Below are 21005 nucleotides of genomic sequence, written 5' to 3' on the forward strand. Positions count from 1 at the left end.
TCGTTCAAAAAAAAAAATTAAAGAGAAATAACTGCCGGTTCCAATTAGAAATCCTAGATACTTGGTGAAAGCTGATCGTTATTAGCTCTCTCTTTCATGTCACTTACATTTTGAGACAGAAATGTTACTGAAGTGATAACTATGATCTAATATGAGAGGAAAAAATTATGAACATGGTCTTTTAATATGTTGGAACGCGCTTACAATGCACTCTTTGTTATAGACTTATAGCTAATCTAAGATCAATAAGAATAATCCTAAAAAACCAACATAAAATATAATAAATAAACCAAGTCCCCAGAGGAAGCAAGAGATTTATGTAACTATGGAATCTTGCATAAAAGTATATTCGGCATATGACAAGTTTTTTTCAAGCTTATGTTTTTTGTTGATGAAGTAATTACAGACATCTTGCGTGTAATAAGATAAATATAACTTTCAGAAAATGGGTTAGTCAGCAACAGAGTAAAAAATGGTTGCAATTGAAGAGCAGGTCAAAATGGGCAAGGTTGGGTACATGTGACCCAACACACTTTTATGTCTGGATTTTAGGTAGATTTCTTATACATAGAGTACTTAATAGAGGACTACTATTGGCTGTTCTAATTTAAAATCGCAGGTATACATGGTGAAGTCTGATAGATAGATAAATTAAAAGGCAAGAAAGATCGATAGATACCATTTTTCTTCCACGTCTCGAATTAAGATAAAAAAATAAAAAATAAAAAAATAAAGTCTAAGGGGGCGTTTGGTTATAGAAAACACCCCTTGTTTTCCATTTTTGTTTTCCAAAAAACCATGAAAAACAGAAAACGCGTTTTAATCATAGATTTCTAAGAATGTTTTCTAAGAAAACAGAAAACAAGGTTTTCTATTTTTCCATAGAAAACTTGAAAACACCTTTTTCTTGTTTTCTATTTTCTATGTTCATTTTCCAATTCATTCCACCCTCTCCCCTCACAACTTTAACATGTTTTCTAGTTTTCTAATTAGAACGACGTTTTCAAAATTTTTAACAAAAGCCCTATTTATTTTCTAGAAAATTAAAAATGAAAAACTAGAAAACATTTTATACAACCGAACGCGCCCTAAACTTCCCAAGCAAACGGTAGCTGAAACCCAAAACTTCAAGTCAGAAAATCCAGTAGCCATCTAGACATATATAACTCTCACCAGCTAGACTTCAAAATATTCAGCCAACATAATAAAAAATTGAGCCACTACAGTTTGTGTAGCTATTAGTCTTATTTTATTATTTGATTTTGAAATCTGTTGACCCCCTAGATCTTTAATATCGGCGATATTTACTCTTATTTCCATGTTTGGAGTAATAAAATAATCCAAACTGAAATCATATATGATTCCATAACATCTATAATAAATTGGGTTTCTCGTCTTTACTTAATTAAGAACTTAATAAGACAAAAATACCCTTAAATAATCTTCCATGCTAGGCACCTTTTCATGTGATATATCAACTATACCCTTCAACTATTTTCATCTCTACAAAAGTACTCTTACCGCCACCACCGGACCGTCTTCCCCACCGCCACCGCCGCATTGTGCGGGTACCGTTTCTAAATTATTAAAATCAAAATTAAAATGAAGACTCTAAAATGAAATACCTCATACTTACATTGTTACATGCCGTCAGCTTTCCTCACTTTAATCTCTGGCATATATATATATATATATCGATAAAAAAGTTAAATAGAAATTAGTTTGACGTGATTATATGGCAGCTTCAACATCCAAAAATAATGATAATCGGAGGTCCATAGTTGATGTTAGAGACGATCAATACCCATACCCTTCACATAACTTTTCCACAAATATTCTTACTGTGAAGCTGAATAATAAGAGCAAGTACAACGTGTGGAATACGCAAATGCGATGTCTCTTATCGAGTCACGGAATGCTTGGTTTCATTGATGGAACATTTGCGAGTCCTGATGGCGATCAAAAGGGTAAGAAGCGGAAAGTAGTGGGAGACTTGAAGGCGGCATGGATGAGATCAGATTCACTAGTCAAAGGTTGGATACTTGGTTCACTCTCTGAAGATGCAGCCATTAAAGTTGTCAATCACCTGACATTGAAGCACAAAGGATCTGATTTTACTGCAAAACATGCATGGGATGAATTACAAAGTCGATATGCTCCTTCAATAGTTGTTCAAAAAGCAGGTACTTTGGTTCATAATTAAATGATAGTTTTTTCCCCGCCCATATTATTGCATCTTTTCAACCAAGTGAAAACCTTACTTAATTAGATATGCATTTGTTTTGAAGAAGAAATTACAAGAGAAGGAATTTCGAAACATGAAGATGCAAAATCAGAAGTTGAATTAAAAAAAAATAAAAAAATAAATAGACGATCATTAAGCAACGATACTCATTGGTGGTTTGTAAATGGACATTTGGTGTATGTGCGTCACTTTCTAAAAAGAAAAGGTATTGCACCCACGGACAAAGTATTTAGTAATGGCAACACAGCACTCCACGAAGCAGTGGGTTCATCGACGACGAATCATGAAATATTAAAGTATTTGCTATCAGTTATACCGAGAGAGAACACACTGGTGGATTTGGTAAACTCAAATGGAAGCACACTGCTTCATGTAGCTGCTATTGTTGGCAACACTGAAGCTGCCAACATCTTGTTGGAAAGAAGCCCAGATTTTTTATTGGCCAAAGACAATGAAGGACACACACCACTAGCCGTATCCCTTTCTAATATGCATATTGATACCTTTCGGTGTCTGTTGAAGCACATTGGTACTGCGATAGAGAGGGATACTACGGAGTTTGTCGAAGACAAAGAGTATCGAGAAACTCGGTTGAAGCACATTGATCTGGAGATAGGGATGGATCATTTGCCGGAGCTCGTCAAAGACACAGAGTATCACAGGACTCTGTTTTCCGGCACAAGTGGTGATGAGCTTCTAGTTCTAGCTATTTCTTGTAAGGAATTTGGTAAGTAGCTAGTGTCACTTGAAATCCCTGAACTAAAAAAGTTAACCCCGGCCACTTGATTCATAATACGACTAACTTTTTTCAAAATGTGCAAGTAGGCATAGCACTGGGTATGTTGGACCATTACAAAGCCATACATAGTGAAGCTGTGCTTATGGCTATAGCTCAAAACTACCCACGTGAACCCAAGTTTTGGGAAAGGATAAGAGGTTCGTTACCTTTATTCTATGTGTTGTGTTTTATGACCTTTTTAATTTTATTATAAGTTACCTTTAACCAACTTAATGAACATCCATTTTTTATTTGGTGGCTAGCTAGAAGGGGTAAAGAATACTTATGGATAGTAATGGCCGGGTTTCAACTTTTAACTCTCAAAGACATTATTAATCTCTTGACTAATAGTTATTTTCTAATTAATGAACTGCAACGACGTAAATTAAACTTTTTGACCCCACCCTTCCAATATACCACTAGCCCACTTTTATTGACACTGGTTGCAGAACCCTTTATATAATACAGTATTAGAAACAATATGTGAATAGTAACATATGATTTGGCTCTATGTTGCAGTATGGCCATTTACTCGAAAAAGTTCTAACATTCCTTATTCTGCTTACTGCCTATTATGGACAACATGTAAAATTATACGACACAGCGCCCATAGTAATCGCTGTTACACGAATCCTGTTTTTGAAGCCACAAGACTAAACGAAACTAATGTGGTTGAAGCTATAATGTCAATGTTCCCGGATACAATTTGGAGTACCAATGAAGATGGTCACAACTTCGTCCAATATGCTGTGATAAATCGTTCAGAAAATATTTACAACCTCTTATACCAAATGAGTGAACATAAGAATATTTATAAAACCATCAAAGACTCTTCTGGGAATAACCTCTTGCATTTGGCTGCAAGATTGGCACCTTCAAACAAATTGAATCTTATATCAGGTGCTGCTTTGCAATTACAACGAGAACTTCAATGGTTCAAGGTAAGAAATAACTCATATTTGACTTTATTATCCATACAAAATGTTAACATATTGTTATGGATCTGCTATTCTGCTGGAATGATATTATTAATAATTTAGTAATAGATTATATAAGTTTTATCATTTTTATTATGATTAGGAAAGTATTGTATTTATTATAGATATCTTATGATATCTTTTATATATTATTTAGTTCGCTTGCTAATCAAGCTATAGGATTAGTGTTTTTTTTTATTTTTTTTTAAGTTACTTTCGATTCAGACGTGCTACAGGTAATTTTAACCAGTGATCCCCCTCCTCATAGAAAATACCTTGAGATGTGAAACCTAAGACTCGAACCAGAGACCTTAAGAAAAACTCACCTCCGGGGCCCACATAATGGATTTAGAAAATACCCTAGCCAACACACCTAAGTGGAGTTGGTTAAGCTATAGGATTAGTATTTACATAGACAATAGGGATCTAACTTTGATTATGGATGAATTAAATTGAGGTCTTCAGACTTTTAGGAGATTCTTGCTTCTAGAATTGCAAGAATCACTTCTATTTTGTTGTTTTCGATACAAATCCGTATTGGTTTGTATAAAATATTCAAATTCTAATTCTAATCTTGCAGGAAGTAGAAGGATTTGTACGCCCCTTAAACAAGATTCAAAAGAACTCTTTTGATGAAACACCTGAAACAGTGTTTACTAGCCAGCACAAGGACTTGGTGATCGAGGGAGAAAAATGGATGAAGGCAACCGCAGAGTCCTACACAATCACAGCTGCTCTCATCACCACAATTGTGTTTGCAGGGGCTATCACAGTGCCCGGAGGAAACAAGGATACAGGGTTACCAAATTTTTCCAGCAAGGCCGCTTTCACGGTATTTGCAATATCAGACGCCATATCATTATTCACGGCTGTTACATCGTTGTTAATGTTTTTATCCATCCTCACCACACGTTTTGCTGAACAAGACTTTCTCTACAAGTTGCCAAAAAGGTTGATCATTGGCCTTGCCACCTTGTTCATCTCAACGACGGCAATGATCTTAGCTTTTGGTGCAACATTACTCCTTGTGTTTGGACAAGGGAACTCATGGATTCTTCTTGCAATAGGTGCATTGACATGCTTACCAATTACTTCTTTCGTGACGCTGCAATTTCCACTTATTGTAGACCTGATGAGTGCCACATATGGTCGTAGTATCTTTGTTAAAAGAAAATATGATGACGACTTCAACATCTACTGAAACTTTTGTACATGTAAATGTAATGATCATTCCCCAAGGATACATGATTGGAGAAAGATGTTGATTGCTTAACACTGTTAACTTATTTATATATTGTTTTGCATCATTCTCATCAAGCCCTATGACTTTTTATGTTTTACACCTTGTTTCCTTGAATTGATTGGATTTTTAATTTAATTTGAATAATGGTATGGAAAGTCGGAAAATTTTGTGCGTTAATTGAGCTAGAATAATACAGTGTAAATGTAGCAGTAAAAGAATGAAATGTTGCCATGGTCCATTATAGTTGATTAAAAATACCATTTAGCCCATTTCACTGGGTTTCTAACCCACAAAAAACTTATTCTCGATCAGTCATAAAAACACATTAGTGATTTTGGCTTCTCCAGTTCTGAACTTCATGATCTGATTTTACTTCTTTTTGGAATGCTCAAATCTTTGTATGGCTTCAGTGTTCCTTCCATGAACATCCACCACTTCTTTTCTTGATTTAGCCAGCATTTGAGAATTGAGATAGAGCACCAGTTCGGGACGTTTAATAAAAATATCCAATCTGGCTTCAGCAATATCTGTCCTTTTATTTTATTTTTTTTGCCTTTGGAGTCCTTATAGTTTCTCTTTGTGATCTGAGCCTTAAATTCAATTAATTTGTCCAGTATCTCGTTATTAGCTCTCATTCTGTCAAACAGTGTTTTAGCCATTGATATCATCTCCTCTTTGGTTTATAAAACAGTATCTTTGTTGTAATAAAGGTTGTGATAGACATGTTTATCGAGGAGTGATGGCCTGATGGGAATGTTGGATTTAATCGGTTTGTTTATGGGTCATGGGCCTTACGGATCGTATGTCATTTGAATGGGTCACCAAATAATCTGCAGGATGTTTATCATGGAGTGATGGCTTGATGGAATTGTTGGGTTTAATCGATTCGTATATGGGCCACAGGTCAAACAGGGCATATGTCATTTGAATGGGTCACCAAATAATCTGCAGGCTGATTTTATTTGGTCATGGTTTGACCAAGTGTTTAGAGAAATGACGTTGGTTTGTTGCTGGAAATATGGGGACCTGGCTTTAAGTTTTCATATATACAATAAGATCTGTAAGTTACAAATCAGTTTGAGTAATATATAAATCATCAATTCTAGGAATTCTTTGATTTGTGATCGTGTGTGTATCTATATGTGCAGTATCGTAATTATGGGGCCATGTGCAGGTCTTTGGCTTAATTAAGGTAGATTTCCCACATACTTAATAAAGAGCAATAACTACTGTCAATGGGGTTGGTAGCTCATTGGTAAGGTTTTTGACCTTAGGAGAATCCTCCTGGGTTCAAGTCCCACTTCTCACATTGGTGAGGGTGGATTAATAGGGGTTTTTCGAGAATCTTGTTTTCCAGACATATGTGTAATTTAGGAGTAAAAGTAAAATAAAATGTCGTTCAAAAAAAAAAAGCAATAACTTCCGGTTCCAATTAAAAATCCTAGATACTCGGTGAAAGCTGATCGTTATTAGCTCTCTCTTTCATGTCACTCATATTTTGAGACAGAAATGTTACTGAAGTGATAACTATGATCTAAAATGAGAGGAAAAAAATTATGAATATGGTCTTTTAATATGTTGGAACGCGCTTACAATGCACTCTTTGTTATAGCTAATCTAATATATCAATAAGAATAACCCTAAAAAACTAACGTAAAATATAACAAATAAACCAAGTGCCCAGAGGAAGCAAGAGATTTATGTAACTATGGAATCTTGCAAATAAGTATATTCGGCATACGACAAGTTTTTTTCAAGCTTATGTTTTTTGTTGATGAAGTAATTACAGACATCTTGCGTGTAATAAGATAAATATAACTTTCAGAAAATGGGTTAGTCAGCAACAGAGTAAAAAATGGTTGCAATTGAAGATCAGGTCAAAATGGGCAAGGTTGGGTACATGTGACCCAACACACTTTTATGTCTGGATTTTAGGTAGATTTCTTATACATAGAGTACTTAATAGAAGACCACTATTGGCTGTTCTAATTTAAAATCGTAGGTATACATGGTGAAGTCTGATAGATAGATAAATTAAAAGCCAAGAAAGATATATAGATACCATTTTTCTTCCACGTCTCGAATTAAGATAAAAAAATAAAATAAAATAAAAAAATAAAGTCTAAACTTCCCAAACAAACGGTAGCTGAAACCCAAAACTTCAAGTCAGAAAATCCAATAGGCCATATATAACCCTCACCAGCTGGACTTCATAATATTCAGCCAACATAATAAAAAATTGAGCCACTACAGTTTGTGTAGCTATTAGTCTTATTTTATTATTTGATTTTGAAATCTGTTGACCCCCTAGATCTTTAATATCGGCGATATTTACTCTTATTTCCATGTTTGGAGTAATTAAATAATCCAAACTGACATCATATGTAACATTTCTAAATTAATCAATAAGTTAAATAAAGGAATTAGTTGAAGAAGTGATTATGGCAGCTTCAACATCCAACAATAATAATAATCCGAGCTTCATAGTTGAAGTTATAGACGATCAATACCCATACCCTTCACATTTTATTCTCCCAAATTGTGTTACTGTCAAGCTGAGTAATAAGAGCAAATACAACACTTGGAAAACACAGATGCTATGCCTCTTATCGAGTCAAGGAATGCTTGGTTTCATTGACGGAACATTCGTGAGTCCCGATGGCAATCAAAAGGGAGACATGAAGAAGGAGGCATGGATGAAATCGGATTCACTAGTCAAAGGTTGGATACTTGGCTCACTCTCTGAAGAAGCAACCATTAAACTTGTCAATCACCTGACATGGAAGCACAAAGATTCCGATTTTACTGCAAAACATGCATGGGATGAACTACAAAGTAGATATGCTCCTTCAATAGTTCTTCAAAAACCGGTAGTAGTAGGTACTTCATTTCAAAATGCTCCTTCAATAGTTCCATATGATTGCATTTTATTTGACGAAATTTATATTGATCAATGGTCTATAACTTAATTAACTATTAGAATTCAACCAAGTCAAAAACTTATGTAGATGTGTATTTTTTCGCTTCAAGACGCAATATCAGGAGTTGTATCAAAAGAAAAGAGAATTTATCAGGAGATTCTAAATGGAGCTTTGGATCGTGTGCGTCACATTCTAGAAAACGAAGGTCTTGCACCAACGGACAAAATAACCAATAATGGCAACACAGCACTCCATGTAGCAGTGAGTTATTCAACCAAGAATCATGAAATATTAGAACATTTGTTAGCAATGGTACCAGGAGAAAACACACTATTGGATTTGGTAAATGCAGACGGAAGTACACTACTTCATGTAGCTGCTATTGCCGGCAACACTGAAGCTGCTAACATGTTGTTGGAAAGAAACCTAGACTTTGTATTGGTCAAGGACAAGGAAGGTCACACACCACTAGCCGTATCCCTTTTTAATATGCATACCAATACTTCTCGGTGTGTGTTGAAGCACATTGAAAATGAGATAAATAAGTATTCCACATACACTAAGTATCAAGAAACTCTGTTTTCTGGCACAAGTGGTGATGAGCATTTAGTTCTAGCTATTTCTTCCAAAGAATTTGGTAAGTGTCGTCTATTGCCTTAAATTTCCAAAACTAAAAAAGTTAACCTCATTTGATTCATAAGACTAACTTTCTCAAAATGTGCACGTAGGCGTAGCATGGGATATGTTGACATATTACAAAACCATAGATAGTGAAGCTCTGCTTATGGCTATAGCTCAAAACTACCCAAATGAACCGGAAAGGAGAGGTTCGTTTATTGTTATCTTGAATCTATGTAGTATGTTTCATAGCTATATAAATTTTGTTATAAGTTTATCTTGAATCTATATAGGTGTTTCATAGCTAACTGTTACCTTGACAGATGATTCACTTGGGTGTCTCAAAATCTGTTTTAGGGCCGTCTGTCTAACAGAATCCTTAGCCATAGTTCCCATTTCTTTTGTTATTTGTGTTTTTCTTTCTGTTTATGTAGCTTAGTTTTGCTTCATTTCTAGTCTTTCCTTGTAATTTTCTAATTGTAATTCGAATATTGTATATAAATTCTTATTTTCGTTAATGTTGTTCCTACAAAAATATGATTTGGCTTGCAGGATGGCCATTCACTAAAGAGAGAGTTGATGTAGATTATAAAGCAAACAACCTACTATGGAGAGTATGTGAAAAAATACAAGGCACCAGCAATAGTAATCACTGTTACACTAATCCTGTGTTTGAAGCCACAAGACTAAATGCATTCGAGGTTGTTGAAACTATTGTAAAATTTTTCCCAAATACAATTTGGAGTACCAATGAAGATGGTCACAACTTTATGCAATATGCTGTGATAAATCGTTCGGAAAAGATTTATAACCTGTTGTACCAAATGAGCGAACATAAGAATATCTATAAAACAATCAGAGACTCTTCTGGAAATAACCTCTTGCATTTGGCTGCAAGATTGGCACCTTCAAACAAATTAAACCTTATATCAGGTGCAGCTTTGCAGTTACAGCGGGAACTCCAATGGTTTACGGTAAGAAGTGACTCAAATTTTAACTCTCATTATGCATACAAAATGTTAGCATATTCTAATTCTAATCTTGTAGGAAGTACAAGGATTTGTAACCTCCTTGAACAAGATTCAAAAGAACTCTTCTGATGAAACACCTGATATGGTATTTACTAGCCAGCACAAGGACTTGGTGATTGAGGGAGAAAAATGGATGAAAGAAACTGCAAATTCATACACAATTACAGCTGCTCTCATAACCACAATTGTGTTTGCAGCTGCTATTACAGTTCCCGGGGGAAACAAGGATTCAGGGTTACCAATGTTTTCCAGCAAGGCGGCTTTCACAATATTTGCAATATCAGATGCCATATCATTATTCACGTCTGTTACGTCATTGTTAATGTTTTTATCCATCCTCACCACACGTTTTGCTGAACAAGACTTTCTCTTCAAGTTGCCTAAAAGGTTGATAATTGGTCTTGCGACCTTGTTCGTCTCTACGACGGCAATGATCATAGCTTTTGGTGCAACATTACTCCTTGTGTTTGGACAAGGAAACTCATGGATTCTTCTTCCAATAGGTGCGTTGACATGCTTACCAATTACTTCTTTTGTGACGTTGCAGTTTCCTCTTATTGCAGACTTGATGAGTGCGACATATGGTCATAGTATATTTGTTAAAAGTAAATCTGATTCCACCAATTACTTCTACTAAATCTTTTGTAGATGTAATGGTCATTCCTCAAGGATACATGATTGGAGAAAGAAGTTGATTGCACAATGTTGTTAACTTATTTAGATATTGTTTTGCGTCATTCTCATCAAGCCTAATGGCTTTTTATGTTTTACATCTTGTGTCCTTAATTTGATTGGATTTTTAATTTTGGATAATGATACCGAAAGCTTGAAATCCTCGATCCATTCCGTGGCTCGGGATCCATAATTGGCTAAACAATTATTTTGTAAGTTAAATGAGCAAGGATAATACAGAGTGTCAAAGTAGCAGTAAAAACAGGAAATGTTGTCATGGTCCTTTAAAAATACCAATTTAACCCATCTGACCGGGTTCCTAACCCACCAATAACTTGTTGCTATTCTCAATGAGCTATATAAATGAATCAGTGATTTTGGCTTATGAAGTTGGGCTTCAGTGTTCATTTGAAATCCTCAAATCTTTGTTGCTCCAGTGTTCATTTCATAGACATCCACTACTTTTCCTTCTCCAGCCCGCATTGAAATACAACACTAGTTGGGCCTTTCTCACTTATTTGGATAATTCCTTATCTATAAAATTCCATTCGTGGACCGAGTTGGGCCTTTCTCACTTGTTGGATTAAACCTTTTAGTTAATTGAATGTCGACATGAAGTTTAGGGTCGTTATGTGATTAGTTATTTGTGTATTTAGAGTCGTATAGATAAAGTGTATAAGTTAAGGGAGTAATGTGTTAAGATTAAAGTTAATAACAGAATGGTAGTTTTCGGTTATAGGAAGTTAGTTATGAAAAGTCTGTGACTTTCGGGAAAAGTCACGATGGTAGTTATGTATGAAAAGTTGTGATTCTTGACCATGGTTACAATTCATTATATACAAAGTGTGAGGTTGGGTGTCTTGAGTTTTGTTCATAGACATGTTTGATTGGAGCCTGAGATGATCCGGATTGGCCAACACTCCCGAGGCCACAATATTTGTGTAACTCGAAGAGGTCAATAGAAGCTAAGCAGAAAGATTTGGAGATACTATGAGACTTACATAATCAATTAGAGCTCCATTAGATATCTCTTTATGATCTGAGCCTTGGATTCAGTTACGTTGTCCAGAATCTCCTCATTAGATCTCAAACAGTGTTTTATTCATTGATATCTCCTCTTTGATTTATAAAGCTTTTCTATCGGTGATACAACGCATTAAATTTATGGATTCAAGGTTATCGTGGAGTAAAAATAATAAAGTTCGTTTGAAACTTTGTAAAATTATCATTATATATTTTGTAGTACAGATACAAGTTGAATAAGACGATAAACATGTTTATTATGGAGTGATTGCCCGATGGGAATGTTGGGTTTAAGCGGTTTGTTTATGGGTCAAAGAGGTCATATGTCATCTGAATGGGTCACCAAATAATCTATAGGCTAATGTGATGGTCTGGCCTAGTTTTTAGAGAAATGACGTTAGTTTGTTGCTTTGAAAAAGGAGATGGTTCACAATTTTATGCATCTGTGTTTGGTTTTATTTTGTATAAATAGAAGCATAGACTTAAGCTTCTTAATTTGTACTCTCTTTTAGTTTTAATAATAATAATAATACAGTGCAGTTTTCAATTTTTTTTCATCTTCACATACATACGTCAGGGAGTTTTTTGTGTTATACAGGGGATTGAAATCAACAGGGAATGCCGCAAAACTGAGTTATTAAAAGTCTGCAACTAAAAACCGTCTTTCGATGGTTTCTTGTCTTTTACAACTAAAGTTTGGCAAATTGACTTAGGAAGTCATAACTCGAAAATTTCCATATGCCAGATACTTATGTGTTGAAGGAATACTCACATGTTGATAATTCCCTTGTCATTAAGAACTCACCGTAAGTTTTGCTACATTCCCAACCCATATATGAAGTTGCATCAAAGCAAATGCGATAAGCTAACTCATCAGCACATAATAAGAGATGGACAGAATCACAACCACTATTAGTTTTATGAGGCCATGTGCAGGTCTTTGGCTTAAGGTAGATTTCTTACATACTAAAGGACAATAACTTCCGGTTCTAATTAGAAACCCCAGATAACTATGATCCGATATGAGATGTAAAAAATTATGGGAACATGATTTTTTAATATGTTGGAACTCACTTACAATGCACTCTCCTTTATAGCTAATCTAGGGGATAGCAATAAGAATCCGAAGTTCTAAATAATCTACTTATCAAAGGCTGTAAGGGCGGGCAACCCCAAAAGACTAACATAAAATTTATATTTACAAATAAAACAAGTCCCAATAGGAAGCAAGAGAATTTTGAAAACGGTAGATTGATAGGAACCGTTTGATCCCATGTACCGAATTGGTACCCACATAAACCCCAGCCCGATAGTGTCAAGGTAATTCAACCACTTAAATTCAATTATGAATCTGGCAAGATTCGAACCCAGGTTGCTCCTAGAAAGTGGCAACTGGTGGCCAACTCTTCTACGAAGAGTTGGTTGAAGCAAGAGAATTTTGTAACTATGGAATTTGGCGAATAAGCATATTTGGTTTATGTGAAGTTTCTTTTCATGTTTATGTTTCTTGCTGATAAAGTAATTACAGAAATCTTGCGGGTAAAAAGATAAATATAAAGTTGACAAAACGGGCGGGTCAGTAACAGACTAAAATGGCTGCACTTGAAGACCGGGTCAAAATAGGCAAGGTTGGATAAATGTGACCCAAAATGTTATGTCTGGATTTTACTTTATTTTTACCAATACTACTTCAAAGGACTTGATCATATGTTATGGGCAAATGAATATGGAGGTCCTACTTTGGAAAAGTTTTACCCGTTTTGATAAAGTAGAAATCGACTATGTATTAAGTAAACAGATCACAATTGCCACCTCTAGACAAAAAGAAATTAATAGAGCATTACGTGAATACCTCTTAATTCACACTAAATAACCTGAATCATGATGATGATCAACATCATTTTGGTACTGCAAATAAGCCTGCCGTTCACAAGTTTGACAGCAAAAGGAATGTCGTTATAATAGTATGGCAGTATTGCAACAACAAATAGCAAGCAGCTACAGCTATCCTGATTTACCAAATTACCTTGGCTAAAAAGATAGTCGCAACATCTATGTTGGATATGTCGAGTTATGTGTCTTTACTGCTAACATATGTCCAACGGTTTAAAAGCCATCCAAGATATTTAAGTTTTCATATATACAATAAAATCAGAATGTCACAAATCAGCTTCAGTAATATATAAATCATCAATTCTAGGAATCCTTTGATTTCTGATCGTGTGTGTATCTATATGTGTGTGTTTGACATAAATCTTATTCTCATGTATGCTTCAACATGATATTAATCTTTTTGATCAACTAACGAAGCAACTCTTATGGACTTTTTGGGTTCTACAATGATCCAATCTATCAAGTGTTCTCTTTACATTGTGCAACCGAGTTTTAAACTCTTTCTTCCATGCCTTAAACCGACCTTTCAGTTTTCGAAGCTCTTGTTCCTGACCTTTCCTTGAATTCAACTTATTTTCCATTTGAAAGCCAAAACCACTTTCTTGCCTCTCGAGTATTTGTCTGATAGTAATATTCTTGTTGACATTTTCTTGTCGTGTAGGCTTTTGAGGGACACAATTTATTTCATTTGTAGTCTCTTCTTCTGTTGAAGCTATGCTCATCTAAGAAAGTTTTCAAACTTTTTAGTTCAAATTGTGAATCGAAAAACGTTAACCCACTACTAGAAAAACAGCTATTCTTGACGCGCTATGCGCGTCATAAAGGGGTCAGATGACGCGCAAATGCCCGTCAAGGAAGGACCAATCATAAAGCTTCATGACCCGCATATGTGTGTTACTGAAAAAAAGTTGTAAGTCGAGGATAGCCCTGTTTCTCGAAGGGGTACCCCTGCACAAAAATGCATACTGAAAAAAAGTTGTAAGTCAGACAAAGGTGGAACAATGGACATACTTGAATAGAAGTGAATTCATCTTGCCATGCTTTCTCCTTCATGTCCATCTTAGCCTTGTGCAACTCCCATTTCTTATCAATTTGTTGAATTTGGAGCTCCAAGATATAGTTTTCATGTTTCTTGTGTTGTAAAGCGGTCTCAACCCTTAAATATTGTTGTTCAAGATCACGAATGTAGGATTGTGAAACCTTGACTTGGTCCTAAAACAATTGTAAGACATGGGTTAACTCTGTTTCAACAAAGCCGACTCCTAAAATGTGTGACTAAAACTAAAATATGTACCTTGTTTTCCACGATCTCTTTGCGTATATCATTTACTTCGTTGTTGTTCTCGATTATTGGATCTTCTATATAGTCAATGTGTTTTCGACTTAACCAACTTCGAACCACTAACAATGAAATAAAATAGCAACGTAGAAACTTTTAGTTCGGTGGATAAAGGCTTAAGCTGGCACACGGGGACCAGAATGACTAATTAAAATGCTCATACCTGATTGCAAATATATGATTGTTGCCTCTCGGGTCCTCAATGGTTTCCACACGAAATCCTGATGAATGTGTGTCGTTTGGGTGAGATTTTTTGTCAAATTTTGGAACTTTCTCCTTGCATTTTCACCACGAGCAACTGCAAAGTTACGATACTTTAAGACTTACATAATCATTTAGTGCTTGTCGAATATTGGTGTAACCAAACATTTTTATTTGAGAAATGATAAATCCTCCTAGAAATCCTCTTAATACCTTTTACTTGACAAGTGTTCTCCATTAATTCTCTCTCCTTATCTCATTCTTTGATTTTGACAAATGTCACAATCTAGTTAGGAGTGTCTATAGGCCATTTAGTCAGAATGATCAATCATTTCCCTTTTTTCTATTCGCAATAAAAACCAGAATAGGGTCACATCATTTTCTTTTCCTAGAGAATACTCTTATCATTCATATCTCTTCCTCATATATTTTATTATTTAAAAGAAAAACATACCAAGAAAACCTTCCCTTTCTTTAAAATTGGTTGAGTCACCAGCTAACACTCTCTCTTCTCGTCTTAGCTCTGTCTCCCCACGGACACCCCTCACAACTAGGGCCAATGACATGGTAGTGCCAACCGTGACGAGCACGACGAGGTGGGTTGGCAAGGCTCTAAAAGTGTATCGTTTTGAAAGTAACAAATATTTGAAACATTTCAGGTCCTATTGAACCATGAGACTAGCTAGTAATTGAAACAAATATTTTAGACTTCAAAACTTTCAAAGGGTCCAAACACTAAAAGGAAAACACCCAATGTGGCAAGCAGCTATTGCCAACATGGATGTCCTCACGATAATCGTTATAGCTCACAAAGAAAGTGGATATGGTTTCTCATCATAAATATTTTACTGTATAAATGTTATAACTTTAGATTAAAATGAATTAAACTAGTAAACTAAGGAAAAGTACGAATTAAACAGAAGAGACTGTCTACATGATTGAAGTGTAATAATCCCATCCTTAAGCTTGTGACAATGGAAGCGTGCTTGGTACCCACGGAAATATTTTTGTATTACGATTATGCCCTTCTCTGCTTTTTCCTTTCCTTCATTCTTCATTTCATGATCCTGCATATAACCAGCTAATTAACTTCATGATTCATAAACTCTTTTTTATTGATTAAATTCAGTTAAATACAAGTTAATCAAACGGTTCAGCTGAGACCGGCCAAGTGTTATGCAACATGTTCAATTTTTTCTTTTTTTACACAAAAAATCATTCATACGATATATGTAATCGATCTGTACAAGTGTACATCATATAGATGGTAAGACGTATATTAGGGGAAAAAAACAACCATACAATATATATAATCGATTTGTACATTACACAAGTAGCAATTAAGACCAATATTAGTATATGTTATTGGGGAAGTGAAGGTTGAGTTGTCCCACACCCCAACTTAAGTAATATTTTAATATTAATGAATAAATGATGGGTCCCTTGATTAACAGGTTTTTCACCTTCACTTCCCCCGCTTTGGTTACGAAGGTTATCGGGGTCTAGGGTTATCGATGGATTCAGTAATCGAAAGTCCCTCCAACTCAATCATAGGAATAATAAAAAATTAGATTTCATGAGATTAGACGCGGCATTCTCCGATAAGATAATACTTTTTTAATGAAATTTTCTCTTGTTTAAAGAAAAGAAACGAAAACGAGTCAGTCCCCGTGCATTACATGTGGCTATACGCTTTTATAAGAAGTGATCAACTGATTTTAGAATATATCTATTTTCCCAAAAATGTTATATTTTCTTAAAGAATGATCTGTTTGCATGACCAAAATATATATGCACGTTCGTAAAGACCATTAAGAGGGGGTGTTTGTGATTATATTATATATGAGCTGATTATCTGAATATTACGTTTGTATAATGCAAATAATGAAAAAATGTGTTTATCAACTAAGTGATTATCTGCGTGTTATAAAGGTAAAAACGTAACTTTGAAAAAGCATGTTAGAACATATTTTTTCCAAAACGCAGTTTTTTAACACAACAGAAATCCACTACTTATTGCAACTTGATGAAGATAAAAATTCCTGAAAATTGAATCAAGTAAACACCTAGTAAATGTGATCATTTTAATTACTGTAGTAATTAATTAATGTGATCATCATTGTACTAAAATGTTACAGAAGCAAAATATTCAATTCAGAATACAATTTTTAATGCATGTAACCATAAGTCCATATATAACACAACTGTGACATATATAAAGATAGTTTTATTGTGTAATACCTCAGTACTAGAAGAAAGAAGACCACCATTAACAAATGCATATCCGTCTCTTTTGATCATTCCATCAACAAACTCATCTTTTATCTTGCCACCAATCTTTTGCAAGTGTAACGACAAAACCGCCCTTCTAGCTCTTCCGGTTGGCATCCGAGCCTTAGAAACCGGTCGTTGTGGCAACACCGGCAATTTTCCATAATCAACATAGTGCTCAAGGTTTTCTCTATTTTGGATTTCATGAAGCATGAGTTCAAGGGTGCTTAGTGTAGCCATTTATGGAGCTAGATTGTAGTATAATTATACAACTTGTGTTAGTGAGAATAAATAGAAATGTATATGTAGAGGATATTAGAAGAAAGATTACGGGGACATTAAAAGCCTAAAAATTGGCACAAGTTATGCTTCATGGGATTTGGACTTTTATTGGGAAGGTCGTACAAGTGTTGATGCAAGAGCCATTTGAGGCTTTTTAAGCAACTCTTGAAAGATAATGCTACTAATTATGTGAATATAAATACTTTGTCTTTTACTTTTGTGTCATTCTTTGTTCTCTCAATTAAGGACATCCATCCATTTTTTATACATGCATATTTTATAGTTAAATTGAGTGTATACCTTGTATTCTATGGGTGTAAAGATTTTTTTAAAAATAAGCAACTTTAAGAACAACAAATATTATGATGATTAGATGGTTTGATGGACCGCACACTTGTTTCCAATTCTATGGTACTTCGATAGATATTTGTTGGTTGTTAATAAAAAACGAATGTTTGTATTAGAAATTGGTGTTATTATACTTTGTAGAGATTGAAATACAACAAATATACGAACTAGTTTATCATAAGATATTCAGATTGAGTGTTGCTGGGTCGCTAGCTAGAGAAAAAAATTTCTCTGCGAAACTAAAAGGTTTCTGGGCATTTACCTTTTTTTTAAGACATTCATATTGATAACTAAACTCATTCTGTATGTGGTAATGGAGTAATTGTTCTTGATAAAAATGATTATTTTCATTGTCATATGCTTATGGGCAACAAGTTAAGGGTGCGTTTCTTTTATAAAAGATTTAATTCATAGATATAAATTTAATTGAAAGAAAACATGTGGAAGAAATAAATAAATAATAATAATAAAACTCATTAGACAGAAGAATGAATGGTTGGAACTTGGAAGAAGGAGGAAGGCAAAATGGGAGAATCCACACAAATAGTTTGTTTTTTTCTTTTTTCTTTGAAAGGTCCACACAAAGAGTTAAGCCCGTCAACATTACAAGGATTCTAAAAAAGTAAAATTTAAAAAGGCTTTATTCCCCGATATAAAACCAATACCACTCACCCGAACATTTGTATTTATTTCCAAAATCAAAATCTATTGTCAAAACCTCAATTCAAACACCTTAAAACTACAAGGCATGTATTAGGACTAATAGGTTTGGAACATGGATAGACACTAAATTAGCGCTTCTTTTACTCTCAATATGCATTGAGTGGTCTGTTGGGAACAATCATAAACCTTAAAATAATGAAATAAAAAGAAGAGGATTAAAATACAAGTATGGTTGGGGTGAGGATGAATGATGGAATTAAGAGGTTACACCAAAAAGTGTAAGTAGTTCTTCAAGACAAAATCATGGGGATCTAAAACTACACTCAAACACCAATTACATTATACAATTATAAATTAAAAATATGTGTTTAAATTCAGGGTGTTAGTATTTGTATCACAATTTTTTTACATCTACTCTTTTTTTTTCTTTTTTTTTTTTTTTTAGGCACTAACGCATAAATGACTAATATTTCTCACGTGGATGCGCTCACACCGGTTCGACTCCTGACAATGCTCTAAAGGGTTTGTTCCTCATGTGTTAGATGTGTATAACATTGTTAAGGTTCTCTCACCACATTTGCATTGAGACCTCCCATGAGAAAACCACGTTGTAGAAGACCCCTGACCGGCCACTGGGCTAACACTTCAATGGCTTTTTTTATATACATTTACTACTATCCACAACTTAGTTTCGGTAAGAATATTAAAAAAGAAATGATAAGTAGATAGATTTATATTTTATCGTGATGTATGTTTAATGCAACGACATGAATATTCTAAATTGTAAAAATTCCTTTATATAAGTCGAGAAAAACATAGTGATATTTGTTCGGTGTTGTAAATAACGGCCTTAACGGCCGTTATAACGGTAACGGAGGTCCACCGTTACGTTAAGGGGGTTGGAGGGTAAATTTAAAGGTCTGAGGATTTAACGGTCGTTATAACGGATTTAACGGTCTTAACGGTCGTTATAACGGAATTTAACGGTCAAATAACGGATTTAATGGAGCTTAACGGTCAAAAGACATTTTTTGACTAATTTTGTTAGGATATTGCTAATATATATATATATATATATATAAATATTTATATAAATTCCTTTATATTTTATAATCTCCGTTATAACGACGTTATAACTCCGCGAAATGAGATATGACCTTAAAGGTGGTCGATCGCTGAGTAACCGCCGAGCGTTATTTACAACCTTGTATCTGATACTAACATACTTACTCGTATATTATGACGATTAATGTTTTTCAATCTTAAGACTGATATTATGTTAGAAATTATTATTTTTGTTTTTATAGTTTAGAAAAAGGCATTGTATTTGATTAAAGCACATTCATGTTTTAATGTTTCATAGTTTCATTCAATTATAATAGATAAGTTCTAAAATTATCTCAATATATCTAATGAATAATGATTATTGATGCATTGTAAATGGATGGCACCAAGGCCCATTTAGGTGTAGCCACCAGTTGTTTGGTGTATTCATACGGTTACTTTACTACCGATCGAGGCCAAGAAGAAGGTGGGTATAATCATGAATGTGTTCCTTGCAGTATTGTATTTACTCCCTTCCTTACAATATTAATTTCGATTTAATATGTAACTCAATTTATAATAATTCAAGAAAAGATATTTATCTAATTATAAGTTTATGACACGTTATTTGAAACTAATTTTTATGTTTAATGTAAAATTTAGTCTAGAAAATTTATGAATCACATGTGATGATGTAATTAGCATGATATAACTATATGATTTTATACTAAGAAAATGAGTTTACTTTGTAAACGATGAGCCCTCTAATTATATGATAAAATTCATATTCTTTTTCTATCGAACGAATCTATACATTTGGGAACAATATAAATGAACTATGGAATAGTCGAATCACATATCATGTTTTTTTTTGTTTTTTTTATTTTAGTTATTATTACAAATACTTTAATCATACTGGTTTTTGTACTTTGCATCTATAAGACTCGTAAGTTATTTATTAACTTTTAAGTTACTCTTAAGGTTTCTTTGGAAAAGCCTAGAGTTTCTCTCAAGGTATTAGTATTTCTTCTTAAATAAATATAAATATCCTACTATATAAATCGATATTCCAAAAAGGAATTCGAGTAACGTAAACTAATTTAATAATAAGAGGGTGTTTAGGAATATGTTTTGAATTGATTATCTGATTATTACGTTCGTAAAAAGCAAATAATCTAAAAAAGTGTGTGTCAAAAAGTGATTATCTGCTATGAAAACGCAGTTTTGAAAAAGCATGTACGTATCTACTTTTTGCAAAACGCAATTTTGAAAACGCATAATTTATTTTAAAAACGTAAAATTTGTTTTGTAATCACAATGACAAACACCTCTAAGTATATTTTGATACTGATATTGCAATATGTAAATTTATTTTCATTTCTAATGAAAGACCAATTTCATGTAGCCTTATGCCCTTATCAGGAGTTGGGGATATATGAGAAGTCACAACTTAAAC

At 34.1% G+C, this 21005-nt stretch overlaps 3 protein-coding genes across 3 annotated transcripts; 2 read left to right on the forward strand and 1 right to left on the reverse strand.

Annotated features, from left to right (window-relative positions):
• Positions 1–2734: 2734 nt before the first annotated feature.
• Positions 2735–5286, forward strand: LOC122583365 (ankyrin repeat-containing protein NPR4-like). The gene is made up of 4 exons (XM_043755779.1): positions 2735–2972; positions 3071–3181; positions 3543–3964; positions 4581–5286. Exons 1-4 carry the CDS (start codon positions 2735–2737, stop codon positions 5199–5201), a joined length of 1392 nt encoding a protein of 463 aa, XP_043611714.1. The 3' UTR covers positions 5202–5286.
• Positions 5287–8251: 2965 nt separating this feature from the next.
• LOC122583366 (ankyrin repeat-containing protein ITN1-like) lies at positions 8252–10450 on the forward strand. The gene is made up of 4 exons (XM_043755780.1): positions 8252–8801; positions 8893–8991; positions 9335–9756; positions 9830–10450. The coding sequence occupies exons 1-4, from the start codon at positions 8252–8254 to the stop codon at positions 10448–10450; spliced, it is 1692 nt and encodes a 563-aa protein (XP_043611715.1).
• A 3181-nt stretch (positions 10451–13631) lies between these two features.
• LOC122582646 (myosin-4-like) lies at positions 13632–16049 on the reverse strand. Its single transcript, XM_043755069.1, has 5 exons — positions 15876–16049; positions 14904–15038; positions 14696–14802; positions 14413–14613; positions 13632–14123 (listed from the first exon to the last, which is right to left on the reverse strand). The coding sequence occupies exons 1-5, from the start codon at positions 16012–16014 to the stop codon at positions 13806–13808; spliced, it is 900 nt and encodes a 299-aa protein (XP_043611004.1). The 5' UTR covers positions 16015–16049; the 3' UTR covers positions 13632–13805.
• Between the last annotated feature and the right edge of the window lie 4956 nt (positions 16050–21005).

This window comes from Erigeron canadensis, chromosome 9 (assembly GCF_010389155.1).
Source record: "Erigeron canadensis isolate Cc75 chromosome 9, C_canadensis_v1, whole genome shotgun sequence".
Classification (NCBI taxonomy): domain Eukaryota; kingdom Viridiplantae; phylum Streptophyta; class Magnoliopsida; order Asterales; family Asteraceae; genus Erigeron; species Erigeron canadensis.

Bases quoted from the DNA above. Each gene is read 5' to 3' on its own strand.
- LOC122582646 (XM_043755069.1), bottom strand. From the start codon at position 16,014: ATGCAGGATCATGAAATGAAGAATGAAGGAAAGGAAAAAGCAGAGAAG. The intron at 15,039-15,875 runs GTAGACAGTCTC...GTAACTTTGCAG, and splicing joins GATTATTACACTTCAATCAT to TTGCTCGTGGTGAAAATGCA. The intron at 14,124-14,412 runs GTATGTCCATTG...AAACTTTCTTAG, and splicing joins ATGAATTCACTTCTATTCAA to ATGAGCATAGCTTCAACAGA.
- LOC122583366 (XM_043755780.1), top strand. From the start codon at position 8,252: ATGTGTATTTTTTCGCTTCAAGACGCAATATCAGGAGTTGTATCAAAA. The intron at 8,802-8,892 runs GTAAGTGTCGTC...ATGTGCACGTAG, and splicing joins TATTTCTTCCAAAGAATTTG to GCGTAGCATGGGATATGTTG. The intron at 8,992-9,334 runs GTTCGTTTATTG...TTTGGCTTGCAG, and splicing joins AAATGAACCGGAAAGGAGAG to GATGGCCATTCACTAAAGAG.
- LOC122583365 (XM_043755779.1), top strand. From the start codon at position 2,735: ATGCATATTGATACCTTTCGGTGTCTGTTGAAGCACATTGGTACTGCG. The intron at 2,973-3,070 runs GTAAGTAGCTAG...ATGTGCAAGTAG, and splicing joins TATTTCTTGTAAGGAATTTG to GCATAGCACTGGGTATGTTG. The intron at 3,965-4,580 runs GTAAGAAATAAC...CTAATCTTGCAG, and splicing joins GAGAACTTCAATGGTTCAAG to GAAGTAGAAGGATTTGTACG.